The 24,523-nt window shown below is 46.9% G+C and overlaps 1 protein-coding gene across 1 annotated transcript in view; it reads right to left on the reverse strand.

Moving 5' to 3' along the window:
- SLC22A2 (solute carrier family 22 member 2) overlaps positions 1 to 24,523 on the reverse strand; it is a 263,194-nt gene that overhangs the window by 17,369 nt on the left and 221,302 nt on the right. The window contains exon 8 of the mRNA XM_073672754.1: positions 21,658 to 21,766. Within this exon, the coding sequence (XP_073528855.1) occupies positions 21,658 to 21,766 (109 nt within the window). The remainder of the gene's footprint in view (positions 1 to 21,657; positions 21,767 to 24,523) is intronic.

Consider the following 24,523-nt stretch of genomic DNA (forward strand, 5'->3'; position numbering starts at 1 on the left):
AGCTAGGTCATCCAGTTCTCCCTAACCCTGCCCTCAGTTCCAGCTTTTATAGGGGCAGCCAGCTCCCCCTACTGGCCTGGGACAGGAGGTGCTGTATGCTAATTGTCCCTAACCAGGGAACCTCCCTCTTGCTCTCAGACACAGCCTTTAATATTTGTGGCATCCAGGCCTGGGGTGACACGATCTCACTAAATTAGAATATCATCAAAAAGTTAATTTATTTCAGTTCTTCAATACAAAAGTGAACCTCATATATTATATACAGACAGAGTGATCTATTTCAAGTGTTTATTTCTGTTAATGTTGATGATTATGGCTTAAAGCCATTGAAAACACAAAAGTCATTATCTCAGTAAATTAAAATAATTAACAAAAAACACTTGCAAAGGCTTCCTAAGCGTTTAAAAAGGTCCTTTACTCGGTTTCAGTAGGCTCCACAATCATGAGGAAGACTGCTGACTTGACCGATGTCCAGAATGCAGTCATTGACACACTCCACAAGGACCCAGAGTTCCAATTTTCATTGGGAAATCAAGGTCCCAGAGTCTGGAGGAAGAGTGGAGAGGCACACAATCCAAGCTGCTTGAGGTCTAGTGTGAAGTTTCCACAATCAGTGATGGTTTGGGGAGCCATGTCATCTGCTGTTGTATCACTGTGATACCGCTGTGTTTTATCAAGACCAAAGTCAGCGCAGTCATCTAAGAGGAAATTTTAGAGCACTTCATGTTCCCTCTGCCAACTAGCTTTTTGGAGGTGGAAATTTCATTCTCCAGCAGGACTTGGCACCTGTCCACATTGCCAAAAGTACCAATACCTGGTTTAAAAACAACAGTATCACTGTGCTTAATTGGCCAGAAAACTCGCCTTACCTTAACCCCATAGAGATGTTTGGGGTATTGTCAAGAGGAAGATGAGAGACACCAGACCCAACAATGCAGACGAGCTGAAGGCTGCTATCAAAGCAACGTGGGCTTCCATAACACCTCAGCAGTGCCACAGGCTGATCGCCTCCATGCCACGCCGCATTGATGCAGTAATTGATACAAAAGGAGTCCCGACCAAGTATTGAGTGCATTTACTGAACATACATTCCAGTAGGCCAACATTTAGGATTTTAAAAACTTTTTTCAAGCTGTTGTTATAAAGTATTCTAATTTACTGAGATAATGACTTTTGTGTTTTCATTGGCTGTAAGCCATAATCATCAGCATTAAAAGAAATAAACACTTGAAATAGATCACTCTGTTTGTAATAACTATATAATATGAGTTTCACTTTTTTTATTGAAGAACTGAAATAAATTAACTTTTTGATGATATTCTAATTTAGTGAGATGCACCTGTATATCCATGTGAACTAACAGTCATTCTAAGGACTAATCTAGCTGCATATATTAATCCTGGTGATAGAAGGAGTTAGGCAGGCAAAGTTTGTGGAGAGCGTATACAACAGAATAGGGTCCATTGCACGTTCATTCTGCTACTGTTACTCATATCCATAGCCCTAGATATCAGGGCTAATAATCTTTTTGCTCATAATCCTGATTATTTTGTTGAAAAGCAATATAATACACCATCTTTACTGCTCCATTTGCTTGTTAGCAGAATACAGACAGATTTTTTTTATTTTATTCGCATTGTTGTATTGTGGAAGCAGAGAAACTTGTCCATCACAAGACGTGATCCGATATTACTGAGGTAATAAACATGCCATTTTTTGAAGCGTGCCAAATATTACGCTCCAGTTAAAGTCTGCCAGTTGTGTGTTGTTCAACCTATTCACACTTAGTCGCTGACCAATACCATATCTCTAACGACACTGCCTAAAACCATGGTCATCAGACGTGATCCCATATTATTGCGGTAATAATCGTCACATTTTTTGGAGCATGCCAAATATTACACTCCAGTTCAAGTCTGCCAGCTGTGTGTTGTGGAACCTATTCACACTTGGTCGCGGACCAATACCACACTACAAGGCCACTGCCTAAAACCGTGGTCATCACACAAGATCCCATATTACTGCAGTAATAATACAGACATTTAGTGGAGCATGCCAAATATTATGCTCCATTTCAAGTCTTCCAGCTGTGTGTTGTTAAACCTATTCACTCTTGGTCACTGACCAATACCACACTACAAAGCCACTGCCTAAAACTGTTGTCTCAACATGTAATCCCATATTACTGCGGTAATAATACAGACATTTAGTGGAGCGTGCCAAATATTACACTCCATTTTAAGTCGGCCAGCTGTGTGTTGTTGAACTTATTCACACTTGGTCACTGACCAATACCACACTACAAGGCCACTGCCTAAAACCGTGGTCGTCACATGTGATCCCATATTACTGCGGTAATAATACAGACATTTAGTGGAGCATGCCAAATAATATACTCCATTTAAAATGGGCAAGGTGCGTGGCAAGAGGCGGAGAAGTGGACGTGATGGTGCACTCAGAGGCTGAGGTCATGGACAAGATTAAACTTTTCCATTTATAGATTTGGGCCTCTCACCCAGCCCGCTTCAAGCGAGGCAAGAGGAGATCCTATGTAGCGATGCCCAAATATTTGAGCAGCCACAGTCACACAAAGGCGACGGTGGGAAATTGTCGCAAGAGGATGATGACACAATTGCCACCAAGTCAGAAGGAGGCCCGGGGTGCGTATGTGGAAGATGAGGTGGTGGACGTTGAAGTCACTGACCCAACCTGGCAAGGTGACATGCATAGCGAGGACAGCAGCACAGAGGGGGAGGGAGGCGTAGCACCACAACAGGCAGGAACAAGCAGTGGGGTGGCCACAGACACAAGGCGGGCAACCGTTCCCCGGAACACCAACACGAGGGAAGTTGCCAGTCCAACTGTTAGGTCTCCCAGAGTCTGGCTCTTTTTTAAAGACTGTCCAGATAACCCCCAAAAGGCTATTTGCAATCTCTGCCATGCCAGCATCAGCAGGAGTAGCAAAACTAACAGCCTGACCACCACCAGCATCCTCAGGCACATGACAGCAAAGCATCCGACTAGTTGGGTCGAATGCCAGGGTCCAGAAACAGTGTCTGTGGATGACACCACTGCTTATTCCGCTGTTGTGAGTGCACGCCAATCCTTTGTCCATGGTGCAGGCGAAGATGTCTCCCGCCCTGCACCTGTCGTTGCACACTTGAAATCATCAATGTCAGCAACCACGTCCTTGTCCGTGTGCAGCGTTCAGTTGTCCCTACCCCAGTCCTTTTAATGCAAGCACAAATACGCAGCCACCCACCCACAGGCCACAATACTAAACTCCCACTTTCAAGAATGCTTGCACTTGAAATGTTGCCTTTTAGACTCATGGAGATGGAATCTTTCCCAACCTTATGGTGGCTGGCCCTCGGTCCCCAGCCGCCACTATTTCTCCCGGTGTAGCATCCCCACCTTACACAAGCACGTTTCCCAGAACTTTTCCCGTGTTCTAACCAACACAGTTATTGGGAAGGACCACCTAACCACAAACACATGGACAAGTTAATGTGGCCAGGGACGGTACATCTCACTGACGCATCACAGGGGTAATATTGTGGAAGCAGGGATCCAGTGGAACCCAGGGATGGAACACGTCCTCCCGGCACAGAGGATTGCGGGTCCTGGGTCAATCAGGGTTTCCCCCAGATTCTATAGCTCCTGCACCTCCTCCTCCTCTTCAGCCTCCATCTCCATCACTTGATTATTTTTTTCAGGAGATATTCCAAATTATGTACTTAAACTTCATGGGTGCCAATAACAATAAGCAGGACTGTATGCTTAGGTGACAAACCGCACACCGTTGCAGAGTTGTTGAAAGCTGTAACAGAGAAGGCTGATCACCGCTGAATCTAAAGCCAGGCATTGTCGTGTGTGACAATGGCTGGAACCTGGTGGCAGCTCTGAAGCTAGGCAAGCTCGCACACGAACCATGCCTGGCCCATGTGCTAAACTTAGTGGTTCAGTGGTTTCTCAAAACATACCCGGATCTGCCAGAGCGGCTTGTGAAAATATGCCACGTGTGTGCCCATTTCAGAAAGTCAGCTACAGCTTCCGCTGCTCTGGCAGGGCTTCAGCAGCATATGCAGCTTCCAGCTCACCGACTGGTGTGCGATGTGACCACACTTTGGCAATCAACGTTGCAGATGTTTTGAATGATTTTGAGCAGCTGAGAGCAGTTGTTGAGTACCAGCTTCAACATGCCTGCCAGCATTTAGGTCAGCCTCCGGATATTAGAGCTGATGAGTGGGCATGGATGTCTGACATCTGTGCCGATCTCCAAAACTTTGAGGACTCCACCAAGATGGTGAGCAGCAATGACGCCATAATTAGCGTCACCATCCCGCTTCTCTATCTACTGAAACGCGCGCTGCTCACAATTAAAGAGGAGGCATTGCAGGTGGAGCAAGGAACTATACAGGGTGATGCTACTCAGCCCAGCCTCATCTCATCTCAACGTGGATTGGGTGATAATGAGGAGGAGGAGGAAGAGAACATGGACAGTTGTCCTCTCGGTGAGAACAGGGAAGTCTTGGCTGTTGGCAGTCTGGCACACATGGTCGACTTTATGTTCCGCTGCCTTTAGCGTGACCGTCGTGTAGTATGCATTTTGGGCATTAAAGAACACTTGCACAGCACGAGAAAAGTCTTGGGGACGGAGGTGTGAAGTTCTAATTAAGGAGGATGTTAATCTTAGATCTGTTGCAGAACGGAGGGCACGGGAGGAGTGCTAGACAGAAATGAGGGATGAGATGTAAGGCGTTGCAGAACTGTGGAGAGCTTGGTGAGTGAGAGAAATGAGTTTCTATTGTATACTGTAGTAAATGGGTAACCTAACCAGTGCAATGACCGTCACAGAGTAGAGGTGTCGGTGAAGCGGCTTGATAGAAATACGACCCTGGCTGCTGCATTCAGAAGGGATTGGAGAGGAGACAGTTTGTTTAGAGGGAGACCAATTAGAAGAGAGTTGCAGTAGTGAATAAGAGTGACAGTAAGAGTATTTGCAGTATCAAAGGTGAGAAAAGGTCGAATTCTAGAGATGTTTCTAAGGTGCAGGTGACACGAGCAAGTGAGTGATTTTCCACTTTGAATAAACTCGAATTCTAGAGATGTTTCTAAGGTGCAGGTGACATGAGCAAGTGAGTGATTTTCCACTTTGAATAAAGGAAAGTTGTGTGTCAAATATGACTCCCAGAGAGCAGGTGTGCTGAGTGGGAATCAATGTGGCACCACCTAGAGGAAATTGCAAAGTCAGGTATAGTACTAAACCAAGAAAAAAATCCGAAACAAGGTCCAATATACATGAAACAATTTTATTTGTTCAAAAAAATGTAGTATTTGCAAACGACAATGTGGTGAATGAGCAAGGGGTTAAAACCAACATACAACAAAGAGGGCGCCACAGCAGATATGCACAATATATTATGGTCAGTGAATTGAAGTAACCCACTGATCTAGCGTATCTAGACAAAATTATCCGTAAAAAGAGTTATGCATAATGCAATATTGATGTACATCAGTGTAATCACATCATTAATTATACTGCATAAACATACATAAACATGGTAAAGTCTAAGATACTGCAGTAGTCTGGCAGGGCAACTACAGCCCGAAAACTGTTTATGAGGTAGAGTGATGATTGTCCCATATGGAATAACAGGCTGACCTGATAAGCCACGTAATGATGAAGATTAATAGTAATACTCACAGCCTGAAAATGGGAAACTGCTCTGCAATGGTGTCCGCCCCGATGCGCGTTTCGGCGTCTAGCCTTCGTCTGGGGGTGGCGTCATTGTGTTTAGCCCCAGGTTAAAAATCAGCAGGGTCCAATAGAATGATAGGGGTGCGTCCCCAACAACCAATCGATTTTGAGGGGCGTGGTGCAGCGCATGACGTACTGCAGCGTCCCCAGGCCCAGGCTGTCACGGCAACCGCATCACATGGCCCGAAACGTCTTGAGCGCGTGACCAGTCATGTGACTGGTCACGCGGTCCGTCGGCGCAGACCACGATGAGATACAGCCGACGAGACACGCGCAGGGGGGCGCGGCCGCCATGCGCACCGCCCATCAAAACAGCGAGCTTAATTGGACTGAAATATGAAGATAGCAATCTCAGGTACTCATATATAAATCAAAATAGGGGGGCAAACCACCCCGCCCCCAAGATGTGCACCAACATACATATAAATAGATATCTGTCTTACAGTTATACAAGTTATTAAATAGTCAATATAGACAACATCTTGAAACTTATATTGCACATTAACATATAGTAATGCATCGTCCACACAGCCATGGGGCAACAAAAAGATTTTTTGTTTGGGAATACAATATTAAATAAGATGTCATCAGAGTCTTCATCTTATTTGACATCTTATTTAATATTGTATTCCCAAACAAAAAATCTTTTTTAATCTAAATCTTCTATTAATCTTCATCATTACATGGCTTATCTAATTCCCTCAACCTTCTGGCTCTCACTGAAACCTGGATCCAGCAGTCGGACACCACGGCCGCTGCAGCTCTCTCCTATGGTGGCCTACATTTCTCTCATACCCCGCGACCTGACAACAGATCAGGGGGAAGTGTTGGTCTGCTTCTTTCAACAAAATGTACTTTTCAGGTTATCCCCCCTGTACCCTCCCTTATCTTCCCATCTTTTGAGGCTCACACAGTCAGACTCTACTGGCCCTTCTCCCTGCGAGTGGCGGTTGTCTATCGCCCTCCAGGTCCCCCCCGTCAATTCCTGGATCACTTTGCTGCCTGGCTTCCAAATTTTCTATCCTGCGACATCCCCACGATAATCATGGGAGATTTTAACATCCCAATTGGCGATCCTCTTTCCCCATCTGCCGCTCACCTTTTATCACTAACCTCCTCCTTCGGCCTTTCACAGCTTGCTAATTCTCCTACACATGAAGAGGGGAACACATTGGACCTGATCTTCTCCCGGCTTTGCTCAGTACATGACTTTACTAACTCTCCCCTTCCACTCTCTGACCATAATCTTTTTTCATTCTCTGTCAAGAACTGTGACTCTACTCAAGACACTCCCACCGTCCATACTTATAGAAATTTACGCGCCATTAACACCCAGAAATTTATAAAAAGGTTGCAATCATCATTGGCCCCAATCTCCTCCCTCTCATGTCCCGACTCTGCATTGAAGCATTATAACAAAATAATGCTATGCGCCCTGAATGAAGCCGCACCTCCTACACAAAGAAAAATTCAGCATAGACGGCGACAACCCTGGCACACGCCTCAAACACGTCTTCTCCAGAGGTACTCCAGGTGCACTGAATGGCTGTGGAGAAAATTTAATCTGCCCGAAGAAGTCCTCCATTATAAATTTATGCTGAAAACATATAACTCAGCCCTTCACCTCTCCAAACAAACCTACTTTAACAACCTCATCATCTCACTTTCCAATAATCCTAAACAACTCTTTGACACATTTCATTCTCTCCTCAATCAAACAACACAGACCCCGACCACCGACCTCAGCGCTGACGATCTGGCCAATTATGTCAAAGAAAAAATTGACCATATCCGACAGGAAATTTTCTCCCAATCCCCAAATGTTATGCATGCTCTCCCCCGCCACATTGTATCTTGCTCACTTTCTGACTTCGAACCAGTCACGGAAGATGAAGTGATCAGGCTCCTTGCATCTTCTCGCCCTACCACCTGCACCAGTGACCCTATTCCCTCACATCTCCTTCAGTCCCTTGCTCCAGCTGTCACCACTCACTTAACTAAAATTTTCAACCTTTCCCTCTCATCTGGCATCTTTCCCTCTTCTTTTAAACACGCCAGCAATACAACCATTATTTAAAAAAACATCCCTTGACCAGAACTGCGGCCAACTACAGACCTGTTTCCAATCTTCCCTTTATCTCTAAACTCCTGGAACGCCTGGTCCACTCCCGTCTCATCCGCTAACTCACAGACAACTCTCTTCTTGACCCTTTACAATCTGGTTTCTGCTCTTTACATTCTACTGAAACTGCCCTCACTAAAGTCTCTAATGATTTACTAACAGCTAAATCTAATGGTCACTACTCCCTGCTGATTCTCCTGGATCTCTCTGCAGCATTCGACACTGTAGATCACCAGCTCCTCCTCACTATGCTCCGCACTATTGGCCTCAAGGACACTGTTCTCTCCTGGTTCTCCTCCTATCTCTCTGACCGCTCCTTCTCTGTGTCTTTTGCCGGCTCCTCCTCCTCCCTACTTCCCCTTACTGTCGGGGTTCCTCAAGGATCAGTCCTAGGCCCCCTTCTTTTCTCCTTACACACCGCTCCTATTGGACAAACAATCAGTAGATTCGGTTTTCAGTACCATCTCTATGCTGATGAAACCCAATTATACACCTCTGCTCCGGACATCACCCCTGCATTACTACAAAAGACCAGTGATTGTCTTTCTGCTGTGTCTAACATTATGACCTCCCTCTACCTAAAACTGAGTCTGTCAAAAACTGAACTACTCATCTTTCCTCCTTCCACTAACCTACCTGTGCCCGATATTGCCATTTCCGCTTGTGGCTCAACTATTACTCCCCAGCAACAAGCCCGCTGTCTTGGGGTCATTTTTGATTCAGATCTTTCTTTCACTCCTCACATCAAATCACTCGCTTGTTCATGTCATCTACACCTCAAAAACATCTCAAGAATCAGGACTTTTCTCACCTTTGACTCGGCAAAAACTCTTACTGTAGCTCTTATTCATTCTCATCTTGACTATTGCAATGCTCTACTAATCGGTCTCCCTCTTACTAAACTCTCCCCTCTCCAATCCGTCCTTAACGCAGCAGCCAGGATCATATTCCTCGCCAACCGCTACACCGATGCCTCTTCCCTGTGCCAGTCATTGCATTGGTTGCCCATCCAATATAGAGTTCAATTTAAACTTATCACACTTACCCACAAAGCGCTCCATGCTTCAGTACCCCCCTACATCTCTCTTGTCTCAGTCTACCACCCTACACGTTCCCTCCGTTCTGCAAATGACTTAAAACTAAATCCTCCAAAATCCGAACTTCCCACTCCCGTCTCCAAGATTTCTTGCGTTCTGCGCCAATTCTGTGGAATGCACTACCCAGGACAGTTCGATTAATTCCCAATACCCACAGTTTCAAGCGAACCCTAAAAACACATTTCTTTAGACTGGCGTATTGCCTAAACACACTCTGTCCGTCCAAGTTTTCCCCCATATTAAAATCTTCTTCAACTTCAGGTTCATACCAACCATGCACTTAATAGCCTCTGTCAGGAATGTACTCATACTGGCTGGCGACCAGTCCATGGATTATTATTTATCCTATTTAGTATATCAAGGCTGCAATATACAATATATGTACTTTTTACCTTTTGTGTCTCCCCCATTTCCTCATAGACTGTAAGCTTGCGAGCAGGGCCCTCACTCCTTTCGATATGAGATATGCTTATTCTATATTGTCTGTATATGTCCCCCCTAAAATTTGTAAAGTGCTGCGGAATATGTTGGCGCTATAAAAATAAAAACTATTATTATTATTATTATCAGGTCAGCCTGTTATTCCATATGGGACAATCACTCTACCTCATAAACAGTTTTCTGGCTGTAGTTGCCCTGCCAGACTACTGCAGTATCTTAGACTTTACCATGTTTATGTATGTTTATGCAGTATAATAAATGATTTGATTACACTAATGTACATCAATATTGCATTATGCATAACTCTTTTTACGGATAATTTTGTCTAGATACGCTAGATCAGTGGGTTACTTCAATTCACTGACCATAATATATTGTGCATATCTGCTGTGGCGCCCTCTTTGTTGTATGTTGGTTTTAACCCCTTGCTCATTCACCACATTGTCGTTTGCAAATACTACATTTTTTTGAACAAATAAAATTGTTTCATGTATATTGGACCTTGTTTCGGATTTTTTTCTTGGTTTAGTAGTTTTTATTATATTCGATGGTCCCTTTAATATATGTCCATAATTGGGTCATTATTAACAATTGGTACATATACAGGTACCTCTAATATTATTCTCAAATGTACCCATTCTCTCTTGTTCATATACTTTTTCAAAGTCAGGTATAGGTAAGTTAGTAAAAGTCAGATATAGGTAGGTTAGTAAAAGTCAGGTAAAGGTAGGTTATTAACAGTCAGATATAGGTAGGTTAGTAAAAGTCAGGTACAGTATAGGTAGGTTAGTAGAGGGAGGAAACCGAAGAAGTTCATTTTTGGAGATATTCAGTTCAGGTCCTTGTTGAAGAATTCTAAAAAAAAAATTCTCATCTGACAACACTGGCGGCAGAGGTCACAGACAGTTCATTGGACAACCAAGGAGTACAGGCGAGGGAGACACAAACCAGATGCAGTACAGGCGAGGGAGACACAAACCAGATGCGACAAAGGCGGGGGAACCCTGTCAAAGGTCTGGGACAGTTTTCTCAGACCCTCCCAGCACCCAGGCCCTGATACATGGGGTACTCTGACAAGGAGGGAAAAGTTTTAGAAGATGCTGGAAGACTACCTTGGCGACTGTACCACCATCCTCCATGATTCCTCTCTGTGCTTTACAACTAATGTGTATCCAAGCTGGACACATGGCATGAACTGTCTCTCTGCACCTTGGAGGTCCTGGCCTGCCCTGCTGCTAGTGACGCGCCCCCTGGGACATATTCCTTTTTGAGGGGAATACCCGGCACCGGATCAGATGGGGGGTTGTAGTCTCCGAGCGGCTGAGACCCGGTCCCGTGCCCAGGGCGTCAAGCTATGTGTTATGTGGCAGTCCTTACTGATGTTATAAGAGTTCTTTTGTGTCGACTACGCCACCCGTTGTAATGCGGTCACTGTGGCCGCCGCTGCAGCAGGGTCCGCTGAGGCTGATGGTGGATGTGCAGCTTGGTGGGATAACCCCCAACGGGAGGGGTATAGCCTCAGAGGGGACAGGCGCAGAGGATGGGGGTTGTGGTGGTGCGGTGCAGCCGGCAATGAAGACAGACTCGGGTTGTGCAGTTAAGGGAGTTTACTTACTGCTGATGTTTCGGTCACTCCAGCTGTTAGTGACCACCCGAGCCGTGCTGCGTCCACCAGGTCCTGGATCCGGCCAACCCCCAAACAAGTCCGGAGCGTGGCCCTGAGCTCTCCCTCTGTCCTTTCTTCAGCCGTCCCCACCAGTGATCCACCTAGGTCCAGCTCCCTCGGGCCTTCTGTTGGGCAACCCTTGGCCTTAGGTTCCCTGACCCTCCATGTGGTATGCCTTCAGGGTGGATGTAGTGGGTGGCCGTGGCAGATGCTGCCCACAGCCTCCGGTCTCTGGCTAGGGATGTTTTTGCCCCCCACCAGCTTGGGTTCCGGTACCCTTGTGCTGACTCCTCACCCGGTGCTCTAATTTGGGTTCTTGGGTCCCTTCAGTCTTCCCCCTCTGGGTCTTTCTCTTTCTTTCTCCTCTCTCTCTCTCCAGGGCTGCTGTTTCCTTCTCTCTCCTCTCCAACTGACTTGTTCTCAGCGTCTGACCCTGATCTAAGTTGGTGCCCTCCTTATATATCCCTCTATGTGTGAGCTCAGGTGACCAGCACCCAATGAGCTCCTATCACTACCCAGACTGCTCCCCCTATCTGCCCCTACACTACATGGGATGTACCACCCCCCTCCCACTCCAGCCAGGAACAGGCTCGGTTGTACCTGCACATTTCTAAGTGGGAGTACCGTCGGCCTGCTCCTCTGGAATGGGATGTATGTAGTGCATGCAGTCTATCTGAGCTCAGTTCCACACTCCTTCCTTACCCGGGAGTGGAATATCACACCTCTGGGTTGAGGTGCAATACCCCTGTAGCAGCCGAATCCTCAGGGTGCTACATTCCCCCCTGGTAAATCACAGCACGTCCTCGGGCTGTAAGACATAAAACACCAAAACATACAAAATTTTTATATGAACATATAAAACATATAAAACATTATATATATATAAAACTTTTTCATATAAACATTCTCGTCGTCTCTGGTTTCAGGTTCCTCCTCCGGACACTGTGCAACGTGTGTCCGGGAAAAGTACGACAGTCTTTCTAGAAAAATGGTTTCTCCTATAAAACCGGTAGGGGGCGCTTTAGAAAGCGCAACTATGTACAGGGAAATTTGGCCGTTCTCAGTCCCCGGCCAAGTAAAGGGAAAGGGATGGCTGCTCACAGTCCTCAGCCTGGTTTGGGTAGGGGACACACGGGTTAAACTGTTCACTGGTCCCAACGGGGACTAAACTTTAAAGCAGCCACGGTTACTTGGGTACCCCGACAGGTAACTATATACAGTCCTTTGTACTATCTCAGTCATAGTACCTTCTAGCCTTGAACCCGTTCGGGTCTTCTGGCTCCTCCTCCCTACACCGCAACTCCTCCTCTGTCAGGCGATGCACGTGGAGGGCGTAAGGTCCCTTGGCACACTTGTGCCGGGTGAACGTTACCTCGTCACCGACGTAGAGGTCACGGCCTTTGTGACCCTCTGGCAGGTGGGACTCGACGTCCCGTCGGGTAACGAAGACGTCACCCATGGTGTTCCGGTCCTTTATGAAGCCCCACCCATGCTGCGCATTAAACTTTATTACCGTCCCGATGGTACGGGGACGATTTGCTGCACAGGGGTCCCTTCTGGTCCGACTCTTTTGCTCCGCGCTGCGGGTCTGGGCCCATTGCTCTCTGACCCGCCTCTCCTCCCGTTCTCTCTTAAACTCTGCCAGCTGTTGACGGCAACACTCTGTGCGTTCAGCTGCAGCTGCCCGAGTCTCTCCGGTGAACCCCATCAAATCTTCTCCCGTGGGGTCCCACACGAATTGGGCTTCTTCTAGTGGAGGCGAGACCCGAGTCACGGGCTTTGGAGCCGGAATCAGGGGCTCACACAGGGGACCTAACTTCTTTTGTCGCTCCAGTTCCAAGAATTCTTCGGGCCAGATGAAAGGCCGCCCGTCCGGCCACGCTAGCTGGCTGAAGGGGTCCTCTCCCAGATATGGCACCCTTGGTGTTTCGGGTGCGGGCGCGATGGTGGGGGCGCCCAGGTTACCCAGGCCTTGCGGCCAGGCCGGGGGCATCTGGAAGGTAAATGGAACTGTTAACACGGCGGCGCCCTGGGCTACCTGGCCTTGCGACCAGGCCGGAGGCTCCGCGGAGGTAGATGGCTCTGCTGGGGATGCGGCGCCCGGAAACGCTAGGCCCTGCGACCAGGCCGGAGGCTCCTCTTCCTTCGCCACGCTCCGGGTCACGACGCGTGACGTCACCGGGGTCGCGACGGCGGCTTCCGGTCGGGGCCTAGTCGGTGGCGGTGTCATGGCGGTCTCGGGTACGGCCGGGGGACCTTCGGGCTCTGCGACGGGGAGCTGGGGCAGATAAGCGGTCTTCCGGTATGGGGTATAGGCGTCCCCCTTACCTGCTGCCATGCGTCTCGCTCCCTCTTCTGCGCCGTCTCCGGCCTTGGGTCCTCCCACGTCATCCGCAGAGGCAGTCGGTGTCTTCTTCCAAGGGAGCGGGTTCCGTGGACGGGTTCCAGCTTGCTGGGCCATCTCCCGGCCCCACTCCGCCAGGATCTCCCTCTGCACTCGGGCCATCCTTCCCGCGAGGCCCTCCAGGGCACTCCGCGCGCACTCCCGATCTCGGGGAAGCTGCGCCAGGATCTCCGCTAAGCCTAGCGGGGTTGTTGACTCCAGCAGGCTCCTGACCATCGGGTCGGTGCTGCTCTGCTCTCCTCTTTCTTCCTTTTGCAGGCTCCTGGCCAGCGGGCCGGTGCTGCGCTGCTGCCGCTCCATTCCCGGGTCTATTCTTCCTCTCCTCGACTCCGGGTGCTCTCGCTCTGGACACCTTGCCTCCGGGTGCGCTCGTTCTAGACTGCTCCAAGCGACACCCATCTTTTCTCTTCTCTTTCGTCTCCTCCCACTTCGAGGGCGGTCCCGGGGCAACTCGGTGACTATCAGCTCCAGGGGGAGTTCTTTCACGCTGACAGACACCTCCAGCATCACAGTCTCCGTTGGTGGGGGCGGTTTCCACTTTTGGCGCCATTTTCTGTCCCGGCCCACGATGGGATGTGGCCTCTTGCCCTCCTTTGGCACGCCCATAATGGCGTCCGCTGCTCTTCCAAGGCGGGAAATCTGCGGTTTTGGCGGGAAGCGTCGCCCAGTGGCGGGAAACTCTGCAGATGGCGGGAACAAGCTGGAAATGGCGGACAATCGGCGGGAAACGACTGGTGATGGAGTCCGATGGCGTGGACCCTCCGGAACCGGCGGGAGACTTCTTTCTGAGGTAAACTTGCACTTTTCTTCAGGCACGCAGTACCCGGGTGTTGCGGGCACGTAATCCTGCCGACTACGCCAAAGTTGACGCGCCCCCTGGGACATATTCCTTTTTGAGGGGAATACCCGGCACCGGATCAGATGGGGGGTTGTAGTCTCCGAGCGGCTGAGACCCGGTCCCGTGCCCAGGGCGTCAAGCTATGTGTTATGTGGCAGTCCTTACTGATGTTATAAGAGTTCTTTTGTGTCGACTACGCCACCCGTTGTAATGCGGTCACTGTGGCCGCCGCTGCAGCAGGGTCCGCTGAGGCTGATGGTGGATGTGCAGCTTGGTGGGATAACCCCCAACGGGAGGGGTATAGCCTCAGAGGGGACAGGCGCAGAGGATGGGGGTTGTGGTGGTGCGGTGCAGCCGGCAATGAAGACAGACTCGGGTTGTGCAGTTAAGGGAGTTTACTTACTGCTGATGTTTCGGTCACTCCAGCTGTTAGTGACCACCCGAGCCGTGCTGCGTCCACCAGGTCCTGGATCCAGCCAACCCCCAAACAAGTCCGGAGCGTGGCCCTGAGCTCTCCCTCTGTCCTTTCTTCAGCCGTCCCCACCAGTGATCCACCTAGGTCCAGCTCCCTCGGGCCTTCTGTTGGGCAACCCTTGGCCTTAGGTTCCCTGACCCTCCATGTGGTATGCCTTCAGGGTGGATGTAGTGGGTGGCCGTGGCAGATGCTGCCCACAGCCTCCGGTCTCTGGCTAGGGATGTTTTTGCCCCCCACCAGCTTGGGTTCCGGTACCCTTGTGCTGACTCCTCACCCGGTGCTCTAATTTGGGTTCTTGGGTCCCTTCAGTCTTCCCCCTCTGGGTCTTTCTCTTTCTTTCTCCTCTCTCTCTCTCCAGGGCTGCTGTTTCCTTCTCTCTCCTCTCCAACTGACTTGTTCTCAGCGTCTGACCCTGATCTAAGTTGGTGCCCTCCTTATATATCCCTCTATGTGTGAGCTCAGGTGACCAGCACCCAATGAGCTCCTATCACTACCCAGACTGCTCCCCCTATCTGCCCCTACACTACATGGGATGTACCACCCCCCTCCCACTCCAGCCAGGAACAGGCTCGGTTGTACCTGCACATTTCTAAGTGGGAGTACCGTCGGCCTGCTCCTCTGGAATGGGATGTATGTAGTGCATGCAGTCTATCTGAGCTCAGTTCCACACTCCTTCCTTACCCGGGAGTGGAATATCACACCTCTGGGTTGAGGTGCAATACCCCTGTAGCAGCCGAATCCTCAGGGTGCTACATTAGCGTTTTGTCAGAGATGGTTTTTAGTGCCGCTGGGGGCATTATAACTGATATAACTGATAGGCGCATCCGACTGTCAACTGACAATGCTGACAGGCTGACTGTTATCAAAGTGAACAAGAGCTGGATTGGGCCAGACTTCTCAACACCACCGGATGATAGAAGTGGAACATAAACTAAAATCCAGTGGGTTTTTTTTGGGGGGGGGATCTATTCCTATGCAACCCTTCACACCCAGACATGGGTATACGCTTCAGGAATTCTTCTATTCTATGTCGCCCTCCTCCTTCTCCTCATCCTCCACCATCATATTACCAGGGTGACCATCATGCAATGCCCACATAATTTTTTTAAGGGTGTTTCTTATTAGAAACGAGAGAATATTTCTATATTCTTTTCAGATTACGAATGTCGTTTTTGCATTATTCGCCAATGTATTTGTCGAATATTCACCTAACACCATTGGATTCAATGGGGGCCAAAACCAAACGCATACACAACACCTTCAAACGGGACCAAAAGCTGCCAAAACACATCAATTTATGGGCAGACACCAGGAAAGTGCCATCAACTGACCCAGAGTTCAAGTAGTATAATTGAGTAGAAAAATATTTAGATTTGAGAGTCCTCAGTGGTTGATACCTTTTAATGGCTAACTGAAAAGATGGTAACAAATTGCAAGCTTTCGAGACTACGCAGGTCTCTTCACCAGGCTAATATACCACAGTTAGTTAGCCATTAAAAGGTATCAACCATTGAGGACTCTCAAATCTAAATATTTTTCTATCTACTGGCTAACACGGTACAAGAATATAAATTTTTCCTATATAATTGAGTAGAATCTCACTGACGCATCACTGGGTTAATATTTTGGAAGCTGTGACCCAGTCAGACCCTGGGATGGAACGCGTCTTCCCGACGCATAGGATTGCAGGCCCTGAGTCAATCAAGCTTCAACACAATGTTCACAAGGTAGACAGCAGCAGTAGTCGGTCTCCTAGTCAATGAGCAAATTATTCATGATGATAGAGGCCACCATCTCCTTAGCTTTCTGGTACTTTTCTGTTGGAATGAGCTTGTCTCCAACCAGCCAGGAATATTTCCAGTGTATTATGGCATGACACAATGTTTTTAGCAGTACCAGTACCAGAAGTGAAGCCATCCACAATTTCCTTCTCAGGAATTTTATTTGGTAGACTGAGTGACTGCCCAAATACATTAGATTCTCAAAAAGGAGCTGAAGATACTGAGTGGGAGTAGATGCAAATTTCCCCAGCATGTTAGACCGGCGATTACGTAAGGGAATATACGGGAGATTAGTTCACAGATGTACGGAGGAGAAAGGTTATGTATGGGTTTGTAGATCAGTGTTAGTAGTTTGCACTGGATACGCTGGGCAATTGGGAGCCAGTGAAGGGATCTTATAGATTGCAATCTTATGGATTGTATATCAAACGAAAAAAAGAGACGTAGAGCGAACAGTATCCATAAAATACAACATTTTTATTAATCATTATTAAAAAATCCAAAAAGACATATAGATAAAAGCATGGCAACAAGTATCAATAATGAGCCAAAAAAAAAAATATTAAGAAAGCACCAAAGTAGATACCAAAATGAGCATAAATTCCAATGGTACACATCAGACAAAAATAGACCCAGTAATGGACCTTATTCAGAAAAAAGGAAACCTTGTAAAGCTAAGTCGTCTTATAAATGTGAGGTAATATGACATGCGCAGTGCCATAATATGCATAGTAATAAGAAAGGAGACAATCCTACATCTAAATGGCATTCAGATAACCTCACAATACTCACTTCTAGGTATCAGTCTATGGTGCAATCGCCCCTAGATTTGTTCACAGATGTACGGAGGAGAAAGGTTATGTATGGGTTTGTAGGTCAGTGTTAGTAGTTTGCACTGGATACGCTGGGCAATTGGGAGCCAGTGAAGGGATCTTATAGATTGCAATCTTATGGATTGCTGGAGCCAGTCCACAGTAAAAAAGCAGCCGTAGCGTGTCCGGGAACCTTGCCACAGACTTTTCTTAGCCAGGGCTGCTTTTCTGCAGGGTTGGACGGGCCCACCAGAGAACTGGAGACTCCCAAGGTGGGCCCTGGCTTCTCCTTCAGGAGAGTTCATAACGCAAAGCTGGCAGCTGCTATAGGGCTCTTGAGCGGGGGAGAAAGGTGGGCCCTCAGAGAATCAAATCCTCTGGTGCGCCCAATATTCTTCAGTCTGACGCTGCTTCTCGGTGAGAGTTGTATCTCTCCACAGCCATATTCTTTAGCTCAGTGAAAGGACTGGCAATAGAGGGAAACCGTATCTACTCAGGCTGTCATTTCTCCCAGGAAGTCCTCTAATGCAGCTTGCTGCATAAGCATATTCAAACAAGAGAAGAACGGAGTTATGATGATGTAAACAAAGTAGCAAATTCTTTATTAAATACAAGTATGGTACATATATATAAAACACGTGAAAGACAATTAAACAAAATACAGTGTGCTAGGAACAACCTAAAGAGTAACCGGCCAGGGGTACACAAGTAGTAACCTCATAGTACAACTGCACCCCTTTTATACGGTGTGGGGTCTCCAGCATGTGGGTAAGTGGCCCTGGAGGTTTATGTCCTATATTTTGGACTGTCTTCACAACTAGACTATATGGGCTAATGGTTACCCTTGTTTTAGTCTTCTGTATATCGGGGCTTTTTACCTTGCACTACTGGTTGCTTATTCACTATAGCAATACTATGAGGTTACTACTTGTGTACACCTGGCTGGTTACTCCTTAGGGTGTTTGCTCTGTTCCTAGCACACTGTATTTTTTTTAATTGTCTTTCACATGTTTTATATATATGTACCATACTTGTATTTAATAAAGAATTTGCTACTTTGTTTACATCATCATAACTCCATTCTTCTCTTGTTGGCATATGTTTGATGGATTGATGTTACTGTTTTGGCACACTCTCGCTTATGGGTGCTGATGTGCCTCCAACTATTATGTATAAGCCATAGCAGCCCATCCAACATCAGCTCACACTTCTCAGTGGTGCTTCGACACACAAAGATTTTTCTTTGCGCCTTGAATTTCATGACTACAGAGTTGGGCAATGGCCTGATCTGCAATGCGTTTTGAGAAATAACGTGCATTTGTCACACACGACCATGCCTGGCTGTATGTTCAGCGGTGAGAGCCACAGATCTGCCTGCTGTGTTACAGCTTTCAACAATTCTGCAGCAGTGTGCGGTTTGTCACCTAAGCATTAAGCATATTATCTTCAGCACAGCCTGTTTCTGCTTGGCCGTGGCAGTGCTGCAGTGCTTTCAAGCTTGTGACTGATGTGGTCATTTCGGAGATGGAGGCGGCAGAGGAGGAGGAGGTGTAGGAGCTGTACAATGTGATTACATTGAGGTTACATTGGCGAGTCTGGTTTTTATACGAAAGATCCTGCTGTGTTTTTATATTTTTTTTTGTTTTTTTTTACGTCTCTTCAAATGCGTATTGGAGTGCGTCCTAATTTTTGCCAGCCCATCTAATTGCGGAATAACAGTATAGGACCCACTCTTTAATAATGGGAAGGACAATTCAAATAGATTCTATCTTCTAGAATTTTACCTGTCTTATCTGAAATTCGTTTACGGGTGAGGTATCGCAGTATGGATAGCGTATTACACTGATCCAGCCAGGTATTATTGCCCTATACTGCGTGCTGTTGATGCTGCCGAAAAAAAATAAAAATCAATTCTATTCCCTATTGATATCGCTGTTAGATGCATTTACAATAGTGAAAGGTGCTAGGTGGTATCATCAGCTCAAGATGAGTATTCTTTCTGGTTGCATACATCTCTTCCACAGTCAATAACTTTTTTTATTATTATTTCTTTGGCCTTATATACAAGTCATTACCCTGGAAAGAAAGTTTCTTAACATTTTTTCCAGCAAAATCCATTTTAGCTTGGTTTTTGTATGTTTTATTGTCAGTCTGTAAAAGTGGCGCAATACTCTGACAACATTGTTCACAGATATGCTATGTGTCAGCGACCAACTGTGAATAGGTTTGAACACACAACTGCCATACTTTAAATGGAGTGTAATATTTGGCACGCTCCACTAAGTATTAGTATTATTAGTATTATTACTGCAGTAATATGGGATCACGTGTGATGACCACGGTTTTAGGCAGTGGCCTTGTAGTGTGGTATTGCTCAGCGACCAAGTGTGAATAGGTTCAACAACACACAGCTGGCTGACTTTAAATTGAGTATATTTGGCACGCTCTACAAACTGTTTGTATTATTAGGGCAGTAATATGGGATCACATGTGATGATGGAAAATTGTCTCTGCTTCTACAATACAGCAATGTGAATAAAATTTTAAAAAATGCCTGTATTCTGCTAACAAGCAAATGGAGCAGCAAAATAGTGTACTGTATTGCTTTTTAAGCTACTAATAAGGATTAAGATAAAAAAAAATTAGTCCTGGTCCCTGATATCTGGAGCTATGTATACGGATATCTGTAACAGCATGAGCAGACAGAACGTGCAATGGACACTATTGTGCTGTATAGGGTTCACAAATTTCTCGGCTTGCCTAACTCCTGCTATAACCACTGAATATATGCAGCTGGATTAGTCCTCAGAAGGACTGTTAGTTCAGATGGATATGTATCTTGGTGTGAAATACCTATACCTAACTATTACACCGCCAATTCTGTTTCTCACACAGCAGCACCTCTCCGTATTCTGCCTGTTTCCGGGTTAGATTGTGATGAGCATAGGGGCACCAGGTCTTATATAGACCCGATGACAATATGCGGCCAGCCAATCACTTTAATGCCACAACCAAGATGGCTACGGCATTATAGTGCATGGCAAGCAATCCCTGCATGTTTATTGGCTCTCTAAAGAGCACAAAACATGCAGGGCGGGGTCCCCGAGCTCCCTCCCGAGTATCCCGGAAATACTCGCCAAGCATGTCGAGCAGAGATACTCGGGCGATTACCGAGCAGTGTCGAGCACACTCGCTCATCACTGCTGGTTACCCATTTGCTACAGGGTCCAATATAAACTAATCACTCACAAAGCTCTCCACAGTTTTGCACCACGTTATATCTCCTCCCTCATCTCTGTCTATCCCCCTACATGTGCCTTCCGTTCTACAAATGACCTAAGACTAACATCCTCCATAATTCGGACCTCACACCTCCGTTTCCAAGACTTCTCTCTTGCTGCGCCAGTTCTCTGGAATTCACTACGTCTTCAAGGGTGCTTTAAAAACCCATCTCTTTAAACAAGCCTACCACCTCAACTCACTAACCTAACTTTCCCCTGTTTCCTCCTAAATATTATTTGGAATCTGCTCCCTTCTATTAATCTGTCTTCACACCCTCCATACACATGAAAACTGCACTTGATAATTGTAGTTAACCATATTAGCTAATGACGGGATCATGCAGCTTTATATGAAAATCCCTATTTATTATAATTGTTAGACCTGAAATAACAAGCACTTTTCACCTATTGTGTCCACCTATTGTGTCCCCCTATTTCCTTGTAGATTGTAAGCTTGTGAGCAGGACCCTCACTCCTAATGTAACTGTTGAAACTGTCTTACCTTGTATTGAATTTATTGTCTGTATACAGTATGTCACCGCTTGTAAATTGTAAAGTGCTGCAGAATATGTTAGCGCTATATAAATAAAAATTATTATTATTAGCAATAAAGCTTTACCAAAGCTAAGTAAGGCCTCACACACATTGATGTTTAAACATGTGCGTGAAAAATTGAATGGTGTCATCAGTGTTTTGGACCAATGTCATCAGTGTTTGGTCCATGTGCATTTTTACCATCAGTGTGTCATCAGTGTTTTTCACGGATGGATAAATAAATAAATGACAAAACTTCTCCTATACTTTGTAATATTAAATACAGAGAGCGAACGGAAGGCACAGGGATGTCATTCGTGTGCTGTACGTGTTTATCACGGACCCATAAACTTGAATTTGCACTTTTCATCCTTGACCGGAGAAATGTGTTTATACCCTTTCATAAATGCTATATAATACGTTTCACATATTCACGTCTTATCACCTGATAAAAGTTGGATACAACTCAGCATTGACCAAACAAATCATCTCATACGATATTGTAATGCCCATTCTGCTCAAACATCCCAGTGTTATCTGCAGCCCAGGGAATCCTGCAAAGTAAAGACAGACAGTTTTACAACACTAAATATTGAACAAAATTTTGCAAATAACTTCTGATCACTGATTCCTCTCTTCAGACTCTTTTGAGTGTGAACATTGCGTAAAAGAAAATTTGGAACAAATTTAGTTTTGTTTTTTTTACATTTTGCTACCCCTCAGCATTGGAACTCTGCATAATTTACTAGTGAGTCAATAAATTAGTTCCATTTAATGCAATCAACAAGTGACTTAACAGAATAAAATCATGTACAGTATATACAGTGTCCAGTCGAACTTTTCCTATTGTTAAGCCCTTCCAACATGCGCTGTATATACATGGCGCAGCTGGAGCTGCGTTCCCGCAAAGCACCATATATATACGGTGCTGCTATTTACAATGGCTGTTGTCTCTGACAGCCCGGGGGTCTGTACCATCTGTATCTGAGACAGCATCAATCACCCCACCCATTGTGACTGCTCTGATCGCGATGTCATCTCGTCTGATTAACTCCTTTGGCGCTGATTAGCTGAAGAATAGTTTCTGGCCAATCAGCGCCAAAGGGGTAAATCTAAAATAGCGATCCCCACTATGCATGCCATCTTTACTTCAGAGTTGGCGTGCAGAGTGGTTGTGAGACTCCCCTGTGTTACCTTGAGAGAGATTGATTAGTGGACAGTGCGATCCCCCTGTGATCTGTGCCTCATGCTCCTGCGATCTGCCTCCTGTTCCTGTGCTGTGATCTCCTGTGCTGTGGGCTGTGTGCTGGCTGCTGTGTGACTGATATGAGATCACCGCAGCAGCAGAAACAGTTCAACCTTCTCTGTCCCAGTCCCCCACTCCCCAATCCCCTCCACCCCCAATTGAATTTTTGGCGCACTTTTTTGAGCTTTTTCCATGTTCGCGTGAGCATTCGTGCTCTTCCCGTGGCCGCAGCGCTCTTATCGGTATCGCTGCTGATCAGAGACTTTTTTTTTTTAGCCAGTTAGAGTAGCAGACATCACAGTGTAAGTGATGTTCAATTTTTTTTTAGAAAAAAAAAAAAGTAGTACAGTGTAGTTTTATAGGTAGCAGGGTAGCGCATTAGAGTAGCGGATGTCACAGTGTTTGGTGACTTCCAATTTTGTTTTAGAGAAAAAAAATCATACAGAGTAGTTTTAGAGGTAGCGAGGTAGCGTATTAGTGTAATGCAGGTGTCGGAATGCAACGCACAGAGACACAAGGCGAGAACAGTCAGAAATGTTTGTAAACAGTTTTATACAACAGGTATACTGAAACAAGGGATTAGCAACAAGGGTAATGAACAGTGGTTTGAAATATCAGAAAAATATGAAATTTCTCAAAATAAGGCGCAGTCTCTTAAAATAAGGCGCAGTCTCTTAAAGTAAGGCGCAGTCTCTTAAAGTAAGGCGCAGTCTCTTAAAATAAGGCGCAGTCTCTTAAAGTAAGGTGATGCCCTCAAGCATGAGAAGCACCACACAAGTTCTTTAACCGTGAATTTGGCCCTAGCGGGGGTCACCGGTTATTCCCGCTAGGCCGTGAGTCTCTTTCCGGATGAATTCAATTAAATCACGTTGTGCTACTTTAGCCCCAACCGTCCCCCTCCCAACCTGAGTACTTAAACCCAATTGTCCCCGGTACCGTGGGTGAGCAGTGGAAGTGATGGCCCTGCTCACGTATGCAGCTCCTCTCTGCTTGGCTGTTGGGGGCAGTCTCTCGAGCCTTGGATAGGGGGGTCCAGGCCTCGTCTGTCGGCGGCCGACGTCGGGTTCCGCGAACTCACTCAGCACAGCGATCAGGTTCCTAGTATCCTCAGCAGGCACAGCACTCGAGTCACAACTGTGAGGGATCCGGAGCTCTTTTACCGGTGCCCGGCTGGAGCACCTCTCAGGCCTCTGGATTTGGCCTGTCACACGGGGTTTCTCAGGACGCAGGGAGCACGTCTGCTCCTCTCTGCTGCTTGGCGCCAAAGACCCCTCAGGTTTGGCACGCTGGCCTCTTATCTCTCTGAACTCCTTCCTGGAAGTCACCTGATCGGGTCCAGCCTCTGAATCTCCCCTGCCTGGAACTTCCTTTGTGTATTTTGGTTCCGCTTGACTCTCTCTGGCCAGTAGATGGCAGTCTCGCTCCATCCTTGAAACGTCATGTTGAAGTTCTGTTACAAGCTTTTTAGCTCGTTCTACATTCCTCCCTCCTTTTTGCTCGCCAGTCCTCGGGCGAGTGGACTCCTCGCAGAATTGATGTCTCCTTCCAGGCAGTGCAAGCTCAGACAGGAGTTGGGCACACTCCTGCGTTTTCTGTTGGATTCGAGACCAGATAAACTCTTCCTGAGCATACCGGTTAGGAGGAATTCCGGCATTAGCCCGCTCAGTTCTGCGGGGCTCTTCTTGCGGTGGAGACTCCGGGAGATCCGAGGAATCAACTACTGGGGATTGCAAATCATTTCCTGACTCATTCTGACTTCCACTCGGGAGTGACACCAACGGTTCTGACGGGCCCAACTGCATTGTGGCCCACCCTTCTTCATCCCCCAAGGTTCCTGTATGTGGCACTTCAGCCAACACGTCTGAGGGCCCAGCCCTGTTACAGACTTCTGCTTCAGAGGAGCAAGGTCGCAACATATTACGGTGCAACACCCTGGATGTCGCGGTGTCATCCCCTTCGGGCCTAACCTCGTAGACGGGGTTGTCTGGGTGAACCTTCTTCACCACCCGATATGGTATTGCCTCCCAACGATGGTCCAGCTTACTCCCAAATCGTTTAGCCCTCA

The sequence above is a fragment of the Phyllobates terribilis genome, unplaced genomic scaffold (assembly GCF_046119375.1).
Source record: "Phyllobates terribilis strain yellow unplaced genomic scaffold, ASM4611937v1 Scaffold_3__8_contigs__length_932513732, whole genome shotgun sequence".
In the NCBI taxonomy this organism is placed as follows: domain Eukaryota; kingdom Metazoa; phylum Chordata; class Amphibia; order Anura; family Dendrobatidae; genus Phyllobates; species Phyllobates terribilis.